At 45.9% G+C, this 18960-nt stretch overlaps 1 protein-coding gene across 1 annotated transcript in view; it reads right to left on the bottom strand.

Moving 5' to 3' along the window:
* The window catches only part of ACVR2B (activin A receptor type 2B), a 105799-nt gene that overhangs the window by 14911 nt on the left and 71928 nt on the right, over positions 1–18960 (bottom strand). Inside the window, exons 2-8 of the mRNA XM_063416450.1 lie at positions 14610–14817; positions 10547–10656; positions 8212–8363; positions 5923–6066; positions 4701–4844; positions 3730–3878; positions 75–189 (exon numbers count right to left, since the gene is read on the bottom strand). Coding sequence (XP_063272520.1) covers positions 75–189; positions 3730–3878; positions 4701–4844; positions 5923–6066; positions 8212–8363; positions 10547–10656; positions 14610–14817 — 1022 coding nt within the window. The remainder of the gene's footprint in view (positions 1–74; positions 190–3729; positions 3879–4700; positions 4845–5922; positions 6067–8211; positions 8364–10546; positions 10657–14609; positions 14818–18960) is intronic.

The raw sequence follows: 18960 nt of genomic DNA, 5'->3' as shown, positions 1-18960 counted from the left end.
ATTAAATGCATCTACACAAACTAGCCCCCACTCCAGAGAAGCTAACTTTTTAGAAAGTTAAAGGTAATGATTACCTGTCCGTGAGTGTCCCCTGGAGGTTTTCCAGGTTCAAACCGTACAGCCAGTCCAAAATCAGCTAGCACAGCTGTCAAGTCATTCTTCAGCAAGACGTTTTTACTCTTGAAGTCCCTATGGACAAATCAAGAAGTCAGGGAAGGGTTTATCATGGCATGTGTCTAAATCACACTGCAGCACACACATTGTCTGTAGGCTTAGCAGCTCCCAGTAAATCAGCCCCTTTCCTCCTTTCTTCCCCAGATTCCCAGCATGGTCAGTGCTGCAAACTTGGCTGCTTCTCACTGCCCTTGTCCCTAAAACACCACCAAGCAGCCCTGAGCTGACCAGCACAGACTCAGCCAAAATCTACAGTGAATTAATCTCAAAATAAAATCTGATCTGAAGGGGCTCTTTTAATTAGACCAAGCTGTATATAAGGCACCACTTCTTGCTCCAAGCACCAGCTCTGGACCCTCTTCTTCTGGGCCCTTCTCATTCCCAAGAACAAAAACAAGGCAGGTTAAGGGAGGACATTACTCTTTATCCTAGTAAGGATGTTTGCTCCTATCTACAAAATTCGATCTTTCTAGAAATCAGCAGATGCTGGTGAGACTCTCTCCACCCTTGACTACATGCTTCAACAGACTTTTGCCATAGTCATCTATTAGCCTTCTGTTGTAATTGTTGGATTGATCTTCCCTGGAGAATTCAGAGGGTTGGAAAGCAAGCAGGGAAGGGGGTGAGGCCACACTCAAGACACGCTGTCAGGGTCAGAGCAGGCAGTGTGCAAGAATTTGCAGTAGAGATGGTGGGTCTGTGCTTGAAGGGGATATTTGTATCAGTCCTGTGCTGCAGCGGGATCATTTCAGGGCAGCTCAGGTAAATCTGCAGGGGCTGGGGAAGGGTGGGGGTTGGAGGAAGATCACACTGAGATGCCTTAACCAGTCGAGCCCTGTTCCCTGAGCTTCCTGCATTTTCATCTGAAAAGGAATGTTTGGCAATCTAATTAAATTACAGACCTTAGACAGCAGATGGCAATTGTCCTGTATGCTCAGCATTATAACTTCCCTATCATCAATTCACTCGGTGACCCTGCTGATTGCAGGACATTGCAGGCCTGCACAAAATAATTAATGAGGGCAGATACGATTGTTCTGCACTAGAGAGACCTGTCAAAATTCTTTGTGAAGAGAGAAACTGCTGGACCATAGAGAAGGGGCTGCTCCTTGCAGCCTCAGATGCCAGAGCAACAGCTCAAAGCACTGCAAGCAAAAATCATCCTGTGCCACCCAGCCTCTGATTCTGAGCTTAAAATATCAGAAGAGAGGATTTATCCTTTCTAAGCTAAACACAGCACGATGGGCATTTCTGGCTTGAGGATTAAGATGGGGGAAGTGAACCCCATCAGAAACCAGCCTCCATCACCTCTAGGGACTCAGTGCAGCTTTGCAGAGTCTCCTAAACATTGGTCCCCCTCCATTACACAGAAAAACTGCATTTCCCACTGTCTGTCATCCTAGAGACTGCCTGCTTCCATGCATGTAGCAGTTCCCCCACAGGCTTAGGAAACAGCCATCATCTAATGACATGGATAAACGCCTTTGCTCGTTCAGCTTTAGGGGATTATGCCCTCCGGATGGCACAGATTGTGCACGAGATTTTTGCAAAGCAGTGGCTCGATGAGGGCCACACAGAAATTATCAGACAATCTGCCTGAACGATGTGCCTCCAATGTGAAACAAGATGTGAACCAGCATTGCTGTAAGGGCATGTGCTGCTGTTGCTCACCTGCAGTGCCCTTTGGGCATGCAACAGTTAACTCCTACATCTTGATATATGATGCAGGGATTTCCCTTTGCAATTCCATTTTTCCCCCTACTTCCATACATTCCCCCAGTTTTCCATGCTTTCCTTCCTTCCACAAACCACCCTGAACAGGCACGTCTGAGCTGCAATGCAAATGTATCTAGGCCGGGGAGGAGGACTTAATCCAAGCTACACCAAATAGAATTCACATAACATCATATGCATTAGACCATTCTAAAATGGTCACTGACAAAGAAAAGTGGCATGAAAAGAAGAAAAAAATTTTTTTTTTCCATATAGCACTTCAAACTAGGGAATACAGAACAAGCAGACTATGAGTAATGGGTGAGTTAATTCGATTGAGACACAGGAGATTTTATTTGCAGCTTCCACGTGGGGGCACTTTTGCACCAACAAGTGATTCCATAACCTTAATCCTTCCTTTTAGTGCCGGGGGCCAGGCGAGTTTGCTGAACCCCTGCCCGGCAGTGACTGGGGAGTTCCACCTGGCAACCCCAGCATCTCCATCCTTGTGCACTGTGGGAAGCTGTTCAAAAACATCCCCCACGCCCCCCTCCCCAGATTTAAAATGCGTTTAGTGTTTTCTTTCAAAAATAAAATTAAAAGGAGTGGGGTAATCCGAGGGAAATCCCTTGTGTCCTGAAATCCCTCCTCCACTAGGTATGTGCTAAATTCGCACAAATGCTGCATTCTCCAGCTTTTATCACTTGCTAAATGGACAGGGACACTAATGAGCACGATCTGTTGCTTTAAAGCCTTTCTATAGCCTTCCTCTGCTCCCCACCCTTAGGAATTTTCATCTATAAACCACTGCCTTTATTCTACAGGGACAAATGTCAGGGACACAGGGGTCAGCTCCAGGAGCAGCACAAAGGCAGCTGCAGGTTCTTTCAAAAGCCCCAGCTCTTCTAAACTTTCAGGTTTGGGGAGGTGGGGTGTTCTGGGGGCAGGGATACCCGTGCAAAAACAGGGATTATCTTGCCATACATAAAGCCAGGCCTGCTAGATCTGGTACAAATTGCTGCAGCTGGATATGGGGTTTAAATCTCTCCTAGATGAAATGCAGTGGGTGGCGGGGGAGTATGGCCATGGATTACAGCCTGTAAATCCTTCTGGAAATCTCCCCCATCCTGCCCTGCCACGAGCTAACCACTCAGAAGAGATGCTTCAGTCTAGGGCAAGCAGTGTGGGACTTTGGAGAAGGGCTAAAACATGAGGATGGTTTAACCCAACTGCTTTCTTGCTGTCCCCTCTTCACTGCCACCCAGGTAGGTAGAAGTGAATGCCAGGAGGTCTCAGGGGCAGGGTGGCACCTGCTGTGGTGTCTCATAAGCACCCTGGCACGATTTGGGCCTTCAAAAAGTACAGGGAAAAGTAACTAGCAGCCATTTTCTGCATTCCCACAGTTTCTCCATTTTTTACCTAACGATCAAAGGCTCTGTGGGAAGACACGCAGTGGAGTCATCAGTCTAAATCAGGGGAAAATAAGGTCCAGCTCCTGCTGCAGCCATAGAAATACAGGGATCATAATCTGATGGTTTTATCAAGCCAAGTCCTTTCAAAGAGTGGCTCTGCAGCAACCAGAATTTCCTTCCCACCACAAGGAAGAGTTGGTAGAAGAGGGAAGCCCCTACTCTTCAGACATTCACCATCAGCCACTACCAACTGTGCTATTCCACAGGCAAGACACTTATTTGCCCCTCACCATTTTATGTGGGGTTGAAAAAAATTGTTGTCATAGCACAGGATTTGCTGGGTTAAAAGGCCTTTATTTCCTAAAAGCACAACTTCCTCCTCCATTCAACAGCATCATTTCAATGACAGTGTCAACGAAAGAGGCTTTACCTGTGTGCTATGGCAGGTTTGTGTCCTTCACCTTTGCACCAGGGGACATCTTCATGAAGGTAGGACAAGCCACGGGCCATTGTTTCTGCAACATGGCAGAGCTCATTCCAGCTGATAATGTTGCCCTTCAGGTAATCAGTCAGAGAACCCTGCAGAACAGAACATTGTCAGTTCTTAATCTTAGACAGCTCTACGTGACAGATGTGCCAGCTGTTGAGTTGAGAATGGTTTAGAGACTGCTTGAAAAATCTGAGCCTTGATTTAACGTGGGATGGGGGGAAAATCACCAGTGAAAGTGAAAAGAAAGAAAAATCAGAAGTGTTCATGAGTTTTCAGCCCTTGACAGCACAGATCTCCTCGTATCTGCTTATCTGCCAGGGAAGGGGAGGGAGGTAAGAAAAGGAAAAAATCATCTTTAACCAGAGCAATTCATCTAACCTCAGCAAGAGGAAAGCCTTCCATGCAAGATGAAGCATTGTATCAGCTGGTTGTGGCAATGATTGACTCAAGTAGACCTTGGATTTACCAGGGGGATAACACTGCTGGCTCAACCCCTAGATTTGCACGTTTATTTTAAGTGTTAGTCATGCTTTATAACTAAAGCAATCCATGAAGTGAAAGATGTGCCCCAAGCCTCAAAAGCAAACATGGAGCCCATCTGCTAGGGGCAAGTTGGGTCTGTGAAATCAGTATCTCATGAGGCACATCAAGAGATGGTGGCCACCACAGATGTGAGATGTGGCCTTTTGTGCCTCTCTCCCTTCCTAAATCCCACTTTTATTAATCCTTTGTGTAGGAAAGCCTTGAAAACTAAAAGAAGGGTCTTTGAAGGCAGGGAGCAGGAGCACTTTGCTACCACAGAGTTGTGCCCCATCAGGAGCAGACTGGAAGATTACAGGGATTATAATCCTGCTGTATCACAACCAGCTCCCTCTTTGCCTTCCCAAAATGTATGTGCAATGATACATTACCTTGTCGTGGAAAGCTGTGATCAGCCAGAGCTCTGTCTCCAGGTTTGTCCCCCTTTTCTCTGCTGCGATAAATTGCAAAAGGTTTTCATGCTTCATGCCAGGAGTGTTGAAAATCTCCCTCTCACTCTGCCAAGATTGCTTATCCTGAAGCAGGGAGAAACGCACCATCAAAGATCACGCTTCCCTTTAAAGCAAACAGCTCCTTCAGTTCAGTCAGAGCTGCTCACACTACTCTAAAAATCATGCTCCAGTGTCAGGATGTGATGCATCCCTTCAAAATGAGGCTGTTTTCCCTAACGAAGAAAGACAAGTTGCTGTCCTCAGTCTCCCCTCTCCAAAATTATCCTCAGCTGTTCCTAAAGGACATGTGTGGGGAGCAGAGAGGAAGCCAAACTTAACCTTACTGAGAAATAAGATTTTTCAAGATTTCCTAAGGATACTTGGAAGAAGAAAGCCTGTGCATACAGCACCCAGGATCAGCCTTGTAGTGTAATTGTTGCAATTGCAAAATCTAATCTAGGCTCTATTGAATATTTCCTAGTAGGTCACAGCTGGCTTGGACAGAAGATGTACAGATCTCCTTTAGCAACGCTATGACAACAAATACGAGGTGAAAAAGTAATGAAGCAGACAGCGAGGAGCACAAGGATGTTTTAGTCATTTTTCTTTCACTTGACTTTTGATTGCTTTACTCTTTTCATCTGCAATTCCTAGAGAATCAAGTCAGGAGTGTTCAAAGGTTTCCTAGGGCAGAAGACAGGAGCTGACAGAAACGCTGCAGTACAATTTGCTTTGCACCAGGGCTCTGCCTTTGGAGGCTGTAAACTGCTCACTAGGTTTGGATCCAGATTTACAACCCACCCAAGCAGGACACACAAAGCCAGGGCTCTGGCCCTTTGTGTGCACTTTGGGCATGGCAGCTACACCCTGCCTTGCTGGATTTAAACAACACAGACATTTGCAGGGAAGTTAACATACCCTGTAGAATTCAGAATATGCTTGTTTTTGCCCTTCTTGCAACAAGTACTACTACAGGAAGCATTTGGTAATGAGATAATGCAGGGAGAAGTGTAGGAAGGAAGGGTCCTTGAACTTTTTCCCCCAGCCCAAATGCATCCTTGTAATGGTCTCGAAAACCATAATCTCCATAGGCACTTAGAGCTTCTCAGCACTGATGAGGAAGCCTCTGGCAAGTAAGAACCTAATGCAGTGTCCCTCTCACCTGAATAGGGAAGATTTTCACTGCTACGTAGTCGTTCATCAGCTGAGCCTTCCACACGCAGCCAAAGCGTCCCCTTGCCTTGATCTCCAAGAGCTGCAGGGGCTTTAGGCCAACCAGGGGAGAAGGGGGTGGTGGGCCAGGGTCCTGCACAGGAGAAAAAAACACTGTCACCATCTGGGGCTGGACTGTAAAATAAAGGGAGGGGGGGAATTGAGAGACTGCACGTGGGAAAGAAGCATGAAGAAGTGACATGTATCTAATACAAATTATTTAGGTGTACTGTTTGCAGCAAGAACAGCCTGAAATTCCCTGTTTTGCTTCCTCTGTAAGATATTGATATAGAACACACATAACAATCTACACCTCCAAGTGTCACTTGGTGACACTACTGCCTGCCATGCTCTGGGCAAAACCTGAATTCTCCTGTGTTTTTAAAGAAAAAGTCATTTTGGGCTGTAAAGCACCAATGTCCTCAAGGCTACCTCCTGCCAAAAGTGGTAACATTTTGATCTTTGTGACCAGACAGCCAACTACATCTAAAACATCCCACTGCTCTTCACTACATTAGCATGTTCCATGTCACCCCAGCCACAGGCAGTGAACACGTCTGTCAGCATCCTACAGATCACCTTGTTTAAACTCTGCATTTGTCCAGGAGAACAATGTGACCCTGTAGGATGTGTGGGGTTGGAGCTCTGTCCTCCCTGCTTTTCCAGATGGGAAAGGTTCACAGTATCATTGAATGGTTTGGGTTGCAGGGGAACCTTAAAGATCATCCAGTGTCGGAGTCTAGAACATCCCTCTGGCCACCCTGGAGGGTTTGGAGACCGGACAGGGGGGTCTGGGATCTGTACAGGGGGGTCAGTTAGACCCACACAGGTCCCAGGAGGACACTGACTCTGATTCCTGTCCATGGGAGTGAACACTCACATGCAGGAAGAATCACAAATCCTAAGAATTTGAAATAAGTAGTGGATGGTTTATTATAGAATATAAATATAGAAATTAGGATTCTTAGCATATGGGGCTGAAGAGACAAGATGGAGGAATTGGGGAGTGGCCCCTGTGCTCCTTGTTCTTGTTCTCATCCCCCATCTTGTGCTGAGTTGGGTTTTAGAGATTGGTTTAGAGTAGAACTGACATGTTAGTATAGGTAATAGGTATTGGTAAAATTTTGTAAATAAAAAATACGTCTCGGACAGTGGTTGGGTCAGGGGTACTGTACATAAGGTGCGGGGCTCTCTGATCCGCCCAGTCTGCCGCGTGTCCTGCTCTGCGGAGACACCTTGCAGAGCTGAGAAAGAACTAAGATAAGGTACCCTGCCAGGGAAGTGCCTGGCAGAGTTGAAAAAGGACTGAGATAATGAAGAATAAACAACCTTGGAAATGTGCACCGGTGGACTCAGTTTGTCGTCTCTACCTCTGGTGTGTAACACTTAGGGCAAAGAGAAGACTGAAAACCTTATTACCTCGGGGAACAGCAACCCAGGGGAAACTCCTAGGGAACAGCAACCTTGGGAGACCCTTATTACCTTGGGGAACACCAACCCCAAGGAGAATCTCAGGAAAACTACAACCCTGAGAATCCAGTTCCAACCCCCCTACCATGGGCAGGGACACCTTCCACTGGACCAGGTTGCTCAGAGCCCCATCCAGCCTGGGCTTGAGCACCTCCAGGGATGGGGCAACTTCCATGGGCAGCCTGTGCCAGGGCCTACCATCCTGACAAGGAAATTTTCCTACTATCTAATCTAAACCTGTTCCCTTTCACTTTTAACCTAATTGTACTTGTCCCTGTCACCACATACTCTTGTATGAAGTCCATCTCCATCTTTCTTGTGGGCTCCCTTCAGGTACTGGAAGGCTGCAAGCAGATCACCCCAAAACCTCCTGCACCCATTCTCTGAGGGCTCATAAAACCTGAGTTTCATCAGGGAAAGCATCTTCCCTCCTCCCACAAAGCTGGCAGGAACTTTAACATCTCTCAGATCTCAGATGCTCTACAAAGTTGGCTGAAATCAGTCAATGGGTTTGAGAATTTGGGAGGAAGGGCAGCCACCAAGCAGGGCTGTCTAATTCTCTCCCTGAGATACCTCAGACATGGTGGTTACCCCACCTAAACCCCATCAGTCTGACACTTCCACAGAGGCCAACTGTGCCACCAACACCAAAAAGCAGAGAAGAAGAGTTAGGCCACCTGAAAAGAGTGAACCAAAAGCGGACGTGAGCACTCACTGAGCAGCCCCCATGCCTTTTGCACGGCCCAGACAAAGGGGAGCTCCCCCTCACCTCGATGATGTCCACGTGGCCGTAGGGAGGCTTGCGGTGCCGGTACATCCAGAAGGCCAGCAGGATGGCCACGGACAGCACGGCGATGGGCAGCAGCGAGTACACCAGGATGTTGAGCAGCGAGGGCGCTGGCGGCGGCGGCTCGTATATGACTGTGAGAAAAGAGCGGGGTGAGCAGGGGTCCTAGGGGCACCTTGTGATGCTATCCCCAGTCATGTTCTGTGTGTGCTGTCTGTTGAGTCCTGTGTCTTTATGACTGGCTCTGAGAGCAAAGCAGGGAAAGGAGAAGCGCCAAGTTTGTTTTGAAAACAGCTCTCGCTCCTGCACATTCCTCTCCGGACAGTGTTCGGCTGGGACACAGGTATTTCTTGCTTTTTAGTTAGTTTTAGCTAGCTAGGGCACAGAAGTTCCCTGGACTGTTTTTTTTTTCCTTTTTCTTGAGACTCTTTAAATCTGCTCTGGACTGAAAACCCCAGAGGAGCACCAAGGGCTGGCACCTGCAGCCCACTGGGCCTGGACCTCCAGAGGGACTGGGACTGATAAAGAACTGAGTGAGCTGAGCTACCCACGGCAAGGATTTTCTTAAGTTTGCCATCCCCCTTCAGAGCAGCAAGAGGTTTTATCATTTTATATTATTCATTCTTTACACTTGTGGGCATTTTGTTTGTTAAATAAATAGTCTTTTCCACTTTTCTCCGAGGAAGTTCTTTTCCTGGACCGGCTGGGGGGAGGGACCTTTTGGGTTTGCTTTCCAGAGGGACCCTATTCGGAGATTTCCTCCTAAATTTGCCCTAACCCAGGACAGCGAGGGAAAAGGACCTTCAAGAATGCAGCAGCACTGTCAGATGCACATCCAGAGGCAGCCAAACCCCATCTGTCCCTCCACTCCAAAGCTGACAGTGCTGGCTCTCACGTCCCATCACACCCAACAGTATTTATAAGGCTCCATGGTTTTCTCTTCTCCATAGAAGTAACGTTAGTAATGGAGTTACAATGGCCCAAACCACACTTTGCAAGCTGAGCCTCCATCTGACCTTTATTTAGGATAGTTATTTCTTGTTGGGATACATAAAAGCAGAACATTTCCTCCTCTTAACCCTTCCAAATGAATTAAGAGAGCACGAAATCCCTTGCAGCGTTGCTTTACCTTTCACAGTGATTGACAAGTTGTCAGTTTTTAGTAAAATGCTGCCGGAGCCACAATCAAATGCACTATTCCCACAGTAGTTCTTGTTCCAAATTACATCAGTGCAGTTGAGACACAAACAATGGGAATACTAAATGGAGCCATGTTGCTATGTTGGAGACAGGGAAGGAAAAAATAGCAAGACTTGCCAAATTAAACAAAAAACTGTGAGAGAAAGAATATTTGCTACTAGGTTGCTACGGGTATCTTAATAACAGGAGATAATATAACCCATGTAAACAATTAAAAACCTATCAGGACAGCCCAGGAAAATCTGATAAAGGTCTATTGGGACATTTCAGTAAACGCAAGTAGTTCAAACCAACCTAAGGAAAAGATTCACCTGTTTCAATAGTTTTTATTGAATGATACTTTAAAAAATATACATCTAAAAGAATCATTGTTTTTCTGTTAGCCTCTGAAGAAGGTTCTGCTATTACTTTTCTTCCTTGATGCATATCCACAGAGTCTGAAAGCTGACACACACCCTTTCCCTTTCAATCCTCAGACCAACAAAATATCAAATGCAAAAATCCCAGATGCTCAAGGTATCTGGAGACCCATACCTATGAATTTAATGAGGAAGGCATCTTTTAAGATGTTGAGGCTCAATCCATGCTGTATAAATCACTCTCCCCTCTTCCCCTTGTGTGGGATTTTGTTTTGTAACAATCCACAGTGAACTGTCCACCATAAAGAAAACGTAACCCTCTCTGATGGTATCCAAAGTGTTGGTACAGCTTTAGCTACAGAGTGAAACCACCTTTAAAAAACTACTCTTAAAGTACTGTAGCAAAAGGATTTCTGACTTTGTAACCAAGACATCCAACAACTCAATGCTGAAGCTGAATCAGAGGAGGATTAGCACAAATATTAGGAAAAGGTTCTTCACCCAGAGAGTAGTTGGGCACTGGAACAGGCTCCCCACGGAGGTGGAGACAGCACCAAGCTCAGAGATCAAGGAGCATTTGGACAACACTCCCAGGGACATGGTGTGAATCTTGGGGGTTGCCTATGTGGGGCCAGGAGTTGGACTTGATGATCCTTGTGAGTCGCTCCCAACTCAGGACATTCTATGTTTCTATTAAAACCCTTGGAAACTGTGTCTAGAGGAAAAGACCCCAGCTCCCTGTCCTCCCGGTCACTCACCTTCTGGGCCGGTGACTTCAGGCAAGTGGGTAAATTTCTCATTGCAATAGTTGCCCTCGCAGCAGCAGAAAAACACCTGAGGGTTTTCTTCTGTGGCTACACACTCCTGCCTGTGCCAGACACAGAATGAAGGGGAGAGAAAAACATTGTCAGCCAACTCCTGCCTCTTGTCTTTGGGAGCCAACCTGCCCCGAATTGTCTCCTCCACACTCCTTTTCCTGCAGCTGCGCTGCACAGATCAGCAGTCTCCACTTACAGAAAACAACCTGGCACTCAAATACCCCAGTGGATAGCAAAGACCCTTGAAAAGACTGCAAAGGAAACAAATGCTTCCATATGTACTGAGGGCATTAGATGTGAGTAATAAATAACAGCCGCTGCTGCTAGCAGAATGAGGAGGAGAAAAACGACAGAGAGACGCCTCAGTCCCTGAACAGTGACTTTCCCACAGCCCATATGAAGGCTGCCAGGGCAGAGATGTATTTGATCACGCAATTAAAGATTGTGCCATAAAGCAAACATGACGAGGGCTGAGCTAAGGCTGCTCCCACAGCCTTGAGCATCACCAGCTCTGCACATTCGAAGGGCACCAGACAGCAGCAGCAACAGCCCTGCTGTAGCAGGAGGCAGCTGCAGGATGGAGGGCATGCAGTGATAGCTCAAGGTAAAGGGTTTGAACTGAAAGAGGCCAGGTTTAGGCTGGATATTAGGTACAAATTCTTTACTGTGAGGGTGGTGAGGCACTGGAACAGGTTGTCCAGAGAAGCTGTGGATGCCTTGTCCCTGGAAGCGTTACAAGGTTGGGTTGGATGGGACTTGGATTCTCCTTGGTCCTGTGGAATGGCAGGGGGCTGGAACTAGATGGTATTAGAAGTCCCTTCCAACCCTGACCATTTGAGGGTCCTATGATTCTCATTTTGTTTCTAGGGTTTTTAAGTTTAATTTTCAAGTGCCCTCTCCTCCATAAAAAGCTTGTTTCTGCACAAAAACCTTTAAGAAAATCAGGTTGCAGCTCTCATTTTCTGCCTTTGCCTCTTATCCAGGTACTGCTACAGCCTTCCCAGCACTGAGATTTCCTTCCACATTGTGCAAGGCCTTAGGGGACTTCCATGGATCAAACCAACTCCACTTCCACACATCCTCCCTCTCCCCACAGATCAATGCCAAAAGAGATGTGCAGTGATTTTTGCAGTACTCTAGCTGTCATTTCTTTCTGTTTCTTAAATGCTGCTTCCCTTCCCTGCCACCTTTAGCTGTGCTATGCCCTGCTTTTAGTTATTAGGCTTGCAGAGCTGCTCTCCACAGAGAACTGTATCAAACTATTTCCTGAAGCCCAGTTAAATTATATGCATAACTTCCTTCCCTCAACCACTTGGAGGAAGTAGCAAAACAATCATATGCGTTTGACATTATTACTCATTTCTGAACCCATGCCAAGCCTCCCTTTCTGTGTTGTCACTGACATACTGCCACGAGAAGAATGGAAAGGGCTCTCTTCAATCCTAGCACTGAGTAGTTTTCAATGCTTTAGTCCCTTTGGGGGAAAAAAACTGGCTATAGCCAAACTGTCTCCTCCAAGGTCTCAGCTGGGAAGCACTTGGTTTGTTTTTCAGGCTCACATTTTTTTCAACTTCAAAGCAAAAAAAAGCAGCCATTTGACTTATTCAAATGAACAAAGATGTTTCAACAAGTTAAACAACGTTTCCAGATGCTTTTTCCTGAAATCAGATAACAAGCCCTTTAGATTTAACAGCATCAGTGTTGGAGCCCTCAATAGAAAACACATCCTTTGCTAAATCTGCTGGTTAAAAAAATCAAGCTAATGAGTGAAAACAGCCTGCTCCACATCTGCAATTCATTATCCCTGTCTCTGAGCGAAGCCATCCAGGTATGTATGACATGTTACACTTAGCAAATATTACAACTGAACCTGTGGCAGAGACTGACACATTTTTCTGTGGCAGTGGGGGCACGTTTCCGAGCGGTTCACGTGCTCTGCAGGGGGATGTGAACATGACCTCTCCGGCAGGGCCGTGTAAATAAACAAGAGCACACAAGTCGATTTTTAAACACTACCTTTTTCCTATAACCTTAAATGTACATGTGCCACATTCTTGTTTCCTCGAGATAAAGAACAGAGTAAGGAGCTGTCACCCTCAACGTCCCAACCCTTGCACTCCCAAATTTTTCCACGTTCTAGCGACAAAGGAGGGAGTGCTCAGCACATCCCAGGATGTGCTGCCTGTGCTACAAAAGCAGAACAGGACCATGCCCTGCATCCAGGAAACAGAATCCAGGTGCATCTGCCAAGGCTGCTCCCAGAAACTCGGCATCCAAAGGTGCCAGAGACACGAAGGGCATCAGCACAGCATCGCTGATGGAAAAATCATCTTAGCCATTTCTGCCACCTTGAAATGCAACACTGCCTGCATGGAGGTCTGCCAAGGGTGCTCAAGGGAAGAGAGAAAATGAAAAGGATTGCATTTAAAGAGGCTTTATTCCTTTATATAATTAAAGCTAGCCTTTATTTTAAATGTTGCTTTTGATACTTGTACTGTTTTTTAATTCTCAGAAGGTCTTTTAGCTTTGCCCTGGAACTTGTGGCTTTGAAAAGTCAGGCAATGAGATACTGGATGCTGAATTCTAGGGCTGCAAAAGGCTGGTGAGGAGCCCTAGAAACTTTTTACCATTGTAACAGAGCAACACATTATGACAAAGTTTAAGAACCACTACATCCCTGCAGAGACACTCAGTGACAATACAAGTGTCACTGGATATGAGAGCAGGCACTGAAAGGAGAAATCTGTTTACAGTAAACACTTCTGCTTGGAAGTAGGAAACTACAGTGACCTTCTGTTCTCAGAAGAATCGGCATTAAGATGACTAATGGGCCAAGGAGGATTGATTTATTGGGAAAGAATAAAAATTTAACTATATATAGAGCCTGGCTACTCAATTGGCAAGGGAATAGGTGTGGTAGGAAAGTAACTCTGGAGCTAATAATAGAACAAAGATGAGGAACAACTTACAGCTGAGATAAGCCAAGACAACAGGCACAAAAGCAGTGTACAGCACCAAGGGGAGAAAACACTGCAGCCGTGGGACAAATCTAGTTCCAGCTTAACCCCGCAGCTTAGCACCTGATCTTCCTAAAGCTTTCAGAACTAGAAGCTACAAAGATGCACAACTGAGAATTGCAGACAAAGGTGAAATCCACCTACATCGGTGTTCTATCAAGGGAAATTCTTGAATTTTATGTTGCTAATTCTTATTGAAAGGGCTGGGCTTGGCTTGCTTGGTTAGTCATTGGTTTGGTTTTGTTTTTTTTTTTTAACAAAACCCCTGAGCTTAAAGCTACTGAACATTGTCCTTTTCAACTGCTAAACTTCATAGGGCTGTTTTCTTTAGCTGTAATTCTTTTCCCCTTTGTTGAGCTGCATCGAGGGAAGTGAGAAAAGACTAGTTAATTTTCCCAGCTATTTAATGAGGCTGGAGCCTTTGCACTACAAAACCTCACTCCTTTTTAGCTTGCTACAGGCAGTGACACACAAACTTACATTGCTTTTGCTGCCCTGCTCTTTCTCCTGGCCCTTCTCTTCACTTAGCCAAAGAACAGTGGAACTTTTTGCAACACCACAAACACCAGAATATCTCAACCCCTAACCACCCCCAGATATCTCTGCTTTTCTAGACAGCACCAAATGATTCCAAGTTTTCACTTCTATCACCAAATGCTCCTGAAAGAACATATTGTTCTTCATTTGATGGTACAGGACAGGTTTTTCAATGAATGCCAGAATTATCAAAGCTTTGCTAGGGAAAAAACATACAAAACAAAACACAACACAAAACCCCTAAAAATTATTTTTGCAGCTTCTGTTTAGAAAGTCAAAGCAGGTAAGTGACAATTCTGAGAGCTGCATTAACAACAGAAGTAATTACAGGGGATGCTTTTTCCAGTTAAATTGGACTTGCCTTCTTTTCCTCTATGCAAAAAAATCACGAGCTTTACACTTAGAGGATCGATTAAACCTGTCTTTAGATAAACCAGCTGGGCTATTACCTGTCATAGCAGTTGAAGTCATCCAGCCAGCAGCCCTTCTTCACCAGCTCAATGGAGCCCGAGTTGTTTCTCCAGGAGGCGTAGCAGTGGAGCCGCTTGTCCTTCTCCCCCTCGCAGCGCTCCACGCCGCTCTGGTTGGTCTTCTCCAGCTCCCAGTTGGCATTGTAGTAGATGCACTCCCTTGTCTCAGCCTCCCCATGGCCTGGTCCTGAAAACAAAAATCAAGCCCCAAGAACATTCAGGTAAAATCAGAACTAGATGGTGGGAATTGTATGGTTCTGTTTCAGGTGATGTATGATTTTTGATTCTCTGGGAGCTGAGCAGCTCAGCAGTGTGAGCTTCAGCTCAGTGTGGAGATAATTCTTCTCCTCTGGGGTGAGGTGGGGGATGGAGAGGTTTGGTTTGCCTGAGCTCACACAGAAGCTCACGGTGAAGTCAAGAGCCCAGCTGAGACCTTCCCAGATCTCCCCTGGACAATGCTTCAACCTTAGGACCCTAAGAAGGGGATGCACAAGGCCACGCACACCCAGTAATGTCTAATCACAGAAACCCTGTTTAGCAAAGACAACCTCCCAGGGTGCTACTTGGTGCTTTCTGGGATGTCATGCAGTAGAGTAACTCTCCCTCTCCACCACTACTTTGGGAAACATCCCCTAAAAATACACAGTTTCTTCATGCATGTAACTGAGAACAGATAATATTCATCCTGCAGAGGAGGGCCAGAGCAGTGGCCATTCCTCACTTAGATCCTGGTTCAGGCTTATTTGGGTAAGACTCCATATGACAAATGCCATGGTTTTCGCTGCTTTTGGCAGGGCTCACAGTGCCTCTCCACCCAAGCAAGACCTTCAGCAACAGAAAATTCTGTTCCTCAAACAACGCTGGCCACCCCAAATGGACGCCTGGCCACCACAAACAAAGGAGTCTTCATAGCCTGTGGGTCTTCCCTCCTTTAGAGCCTTGTACCAAAGGACTGTGGAGCTCCTACTGCCCCCAGGGAAACAATTCCCCCATAACCACCACGTGGCAGAACTGAAACACAATTGCAGACACATCCATTACAACCAGAGTCAAATAAGGGAACTTTGTTATTTGCAGGTGACCTGTTCTGTCCTAAACCTTAGAAATCCTCTCTTCATTTGGAAATACTCTGCTTTGTGGCATTTTGAGGATTAGTTTAAAACAGAATGAAGAATGAAATAAACACACATCTTGTAAGCAGACATACACAAAAGGTACTATGAGCACTGTACCATGATGATTCTGTAAATCCTGAAATGCCCTGCAGCCATCTCTCTTTGGGATTACCCAACCTAAGGTAAGGTCAGGCCTGGCCATTATTTTGATGGATTGCAATCATGGAAAATGTAGGTATCTCAATAAAATGTGTTGACAACTTGGTAGAAAACACAAATAGGTCCCACAGGATGGTGAAATGAAAGTGCTGTGCTCCCGCAATAGCCAGACCTGTGTGAAGCCTAGAACTAATTTTCTAGCTAGAAAACCACAGTTCTGAATAAACTAGGGGTGATGGGTCCAACCTGCTCCCAATCCCAAAAAGTGGACTCAGCAATGGGTAATTCTCATGGCATGGAGCAAACTGATCACACTAGGAAGATCTCTGCAAGCTGCTGAGGTGTTCAATCCTTCAATAACACTTTTCAGGAAGACTGCTTGATCTGCCTGATGGGAGAGACTGCAAGGGAGTAGGGGTATGAGAATGTCATAAAGCTGACTTCTGAAACTGGAAATTATATTCAAAGCACACACGAACAAGAGCTCAATTTCAATAGCACCTGCAGGTTTTATCAGCGCTTGCAAAGCTCCATCAGAGTTTTCCTGTGACAAGTTGCTTACAATAATGAAAACAACCTACCAATATCCCTCAACACAGAACAATGTCAATATTGACACTCCTTGTTAAAGCCTTGATATTTGTTCTCTTGATACTGACACTGTGCTTTTTTAGGGCAGATTAAGCATTTTTGCTAAATACTGGTTAAATCAGCAGGAAAGCAAAATTGCTTTCTCTTGTGTGCGGGGGTGGAGGACGACATCTTTTTACTTATTTAAAGAATAAATATCCTAACTGCATAGAATCATAGAATGGTCTGGGTTGGAAAGGATTTTTAAAGGTCATCTAGTCCAATATCCCTGCAATAAGCAAGGACATCCTCAACTAGAGCAGGTTGCTCAAAGCCCCATCTAACCTGGCTCTGAATATTTCTGGAGCCACCACCTCTGTGGACAACCCGGGCTGGAGCTTCACCACCCTCATTGTAATGATTCACATGGCTTCCAGCTGGTACCTGACACCTAATCCTCACTTATCATCTTCTACTCCACTGCTGGAAATACACTTTGTAATATCATTTTTATCATCCCAAACCGAATATCGCTTTTGATCAAGACGGAAATTTCCTCTCCCTCCCCAACTCCGTCTCCCAGAAAGCTGGAAGGTTTAATGAACCATTTCACTCGAAAGCAGCCCTAAAATCTAATCCCAGCTCAGCCACCATCACCTCCAACCACAAGCAATATTGTGTAGCCTCTGTTTTCTCCACCATAAATGACAGCCAACGCAATGCACAGAGCTGCAGTGAGATTTGGTATTTCCACTGTGCTTTGGAAAGAGAATGTTGAAAAGATGTGAAGCAGGAGCTGTATCGGCTCTGGGACCAGCAAACCAAGGCTGCTAAATCCTGTGTTGAGCCCAGGCTCCCTTCCCCCAAGACAGTTGTCTTTTCTGGAACAAGTTTCTGCTGAACACTAAGAGCTGCTTGCAAACACGCAAACCCAACTCTGCAAACAGCAACCGCGCCAGGAAAAAGGCCTTTCCCAGTTTTCCCCCGCTGTCAAAGTTTAGATAATTAGAATAAAAGCATGCATAAAGTTTTAGATGACTAAATAGATGTATGCTTTCTTTATAACAGCTCCTAAGGATGCTTGCATTAAGAAGACACTTTAAAAACCTGCGTGTTTGTTACCTGCTTTCAGATCTCTTCAAAAGCCATTTGGTAGGATCCTCGCCCCGCTGGGTGCTCACGACTGCAAGAAACCCTTCTGTTTGTACCCAAGATGGTCTCAGCAGGAAGGGGCACGGCTCCAGGTCTGGGTATTAATTTACCTGCTGCTTTAGCTCATCAAGAAACACTCACACCTTGCTCTGTAATGGATCACGCAGAGACCAAAGTTTGCAGCTAACTGCCTGCTCTGCACTCGCTGTGCTAAAACCCTCACTGAACAGAGGGAGGGGGAGTCAAAACTGGGGCTTGTCCCTTTGAGGGAGAAAGGTGGTGACTAAGACAAGGAAATCTGAGCTTTGCTCATCCATCCCCAGGGAGCTGTGTAGCTTTTCTTGCCTTGTTTTCCCTCCTTGGGCAATGGATACCAACACATCAAGGCCACTGTAGGTCATAAGAAACACTGAGCTGGACATTGGGTAATGGTTTTTTAACTAAAAAAAGATTTAGACATGATATAAGGAAGAAGTATTTTTCTCAATGAAGGTGATAAAATACTGGAATAGGTTGCCCAGTGGTAGATGCCTCATCTCTGGAAACACTCACAATCAGGTAGGACAGAGCTCTGAGGAACTTGATGTAGCTGAAGATGTCTCTGTTCACAGCAGGGAGTTGGACTAGATGCCTCTAAAGGTCCCTGCCAGCCCAACTATTCTGTGACTCTGCCAAGTGACAAAGGCATGGATAACCATGTCCTGCTTCTTATTTCAAGTTGCAAGAAGAATCAGAGGGTGTTGCCCCAAGATATGTGCAGGAAGCTCTTGTCTCCCTCCACTGGACACAGCTGATGCATCACACAAGGATGGGACTGGACTGCCCTGTGCCACCAGCAGTACAACCTGGCTCAAGAGAAGTGTTGTACCAAATCTGAGCACTGACAGGAATGACACCAGTAATTTTGGCCCAAAGGGCCTTCCTGAAACAACAGTCTTTCAGTGCAGTCACAAACCACAGCCTGAGACAGATTAAAAGGGGTTGTGTCCCCACAGTCCTGCCCTCCCCTCCTCAATCTTGTCATCTCCCTCACAGCAGCCTGGGTACATAGGAAAGCTCCTGAGCTCCGTCATTTGGTGGCACTGCCTGGTGACATCCTGCTCATGTGAGATGGAAAATAAACACCTCAGAGAACTGCCTAGCTTTTGGCAGAAAATCAATGGGACTTGGGTGCAATGAGAAATAAAACCTTTGCTAAGCAAGTGTTTGAAGATCACTCCTGCCTAAGCCTATTGCACCAGTGCAAAATTTGGGAGAAAAAGTTGCAAAGCAGAAGTATGGATGTGGGGCAGGAGCATGGACATGGGGCAGGAGCATGGATCTGGGGCAGGAGC

This window comes from Prinia subflava, chromosome 1, assembly GCF_021018805.1.
Source record: "Prinia subflava isolate CZ2003 ecotype Zambia chromosome 1, Cam_Psub_1.2, whole genome shotgun sequence".
Taxonomy (NCBI): domain Eukaryota; kingdom Metazoa; phylum Chordata; class Aves; order Passeriformes; family Cisticolidae; genus Prinia; species Prinia subflava.
The sequence above is the reverse complement of the archived record's forward strand: the minus strand, read 5'-3'. Positions and strand labels throughout refer to the sequence as shown.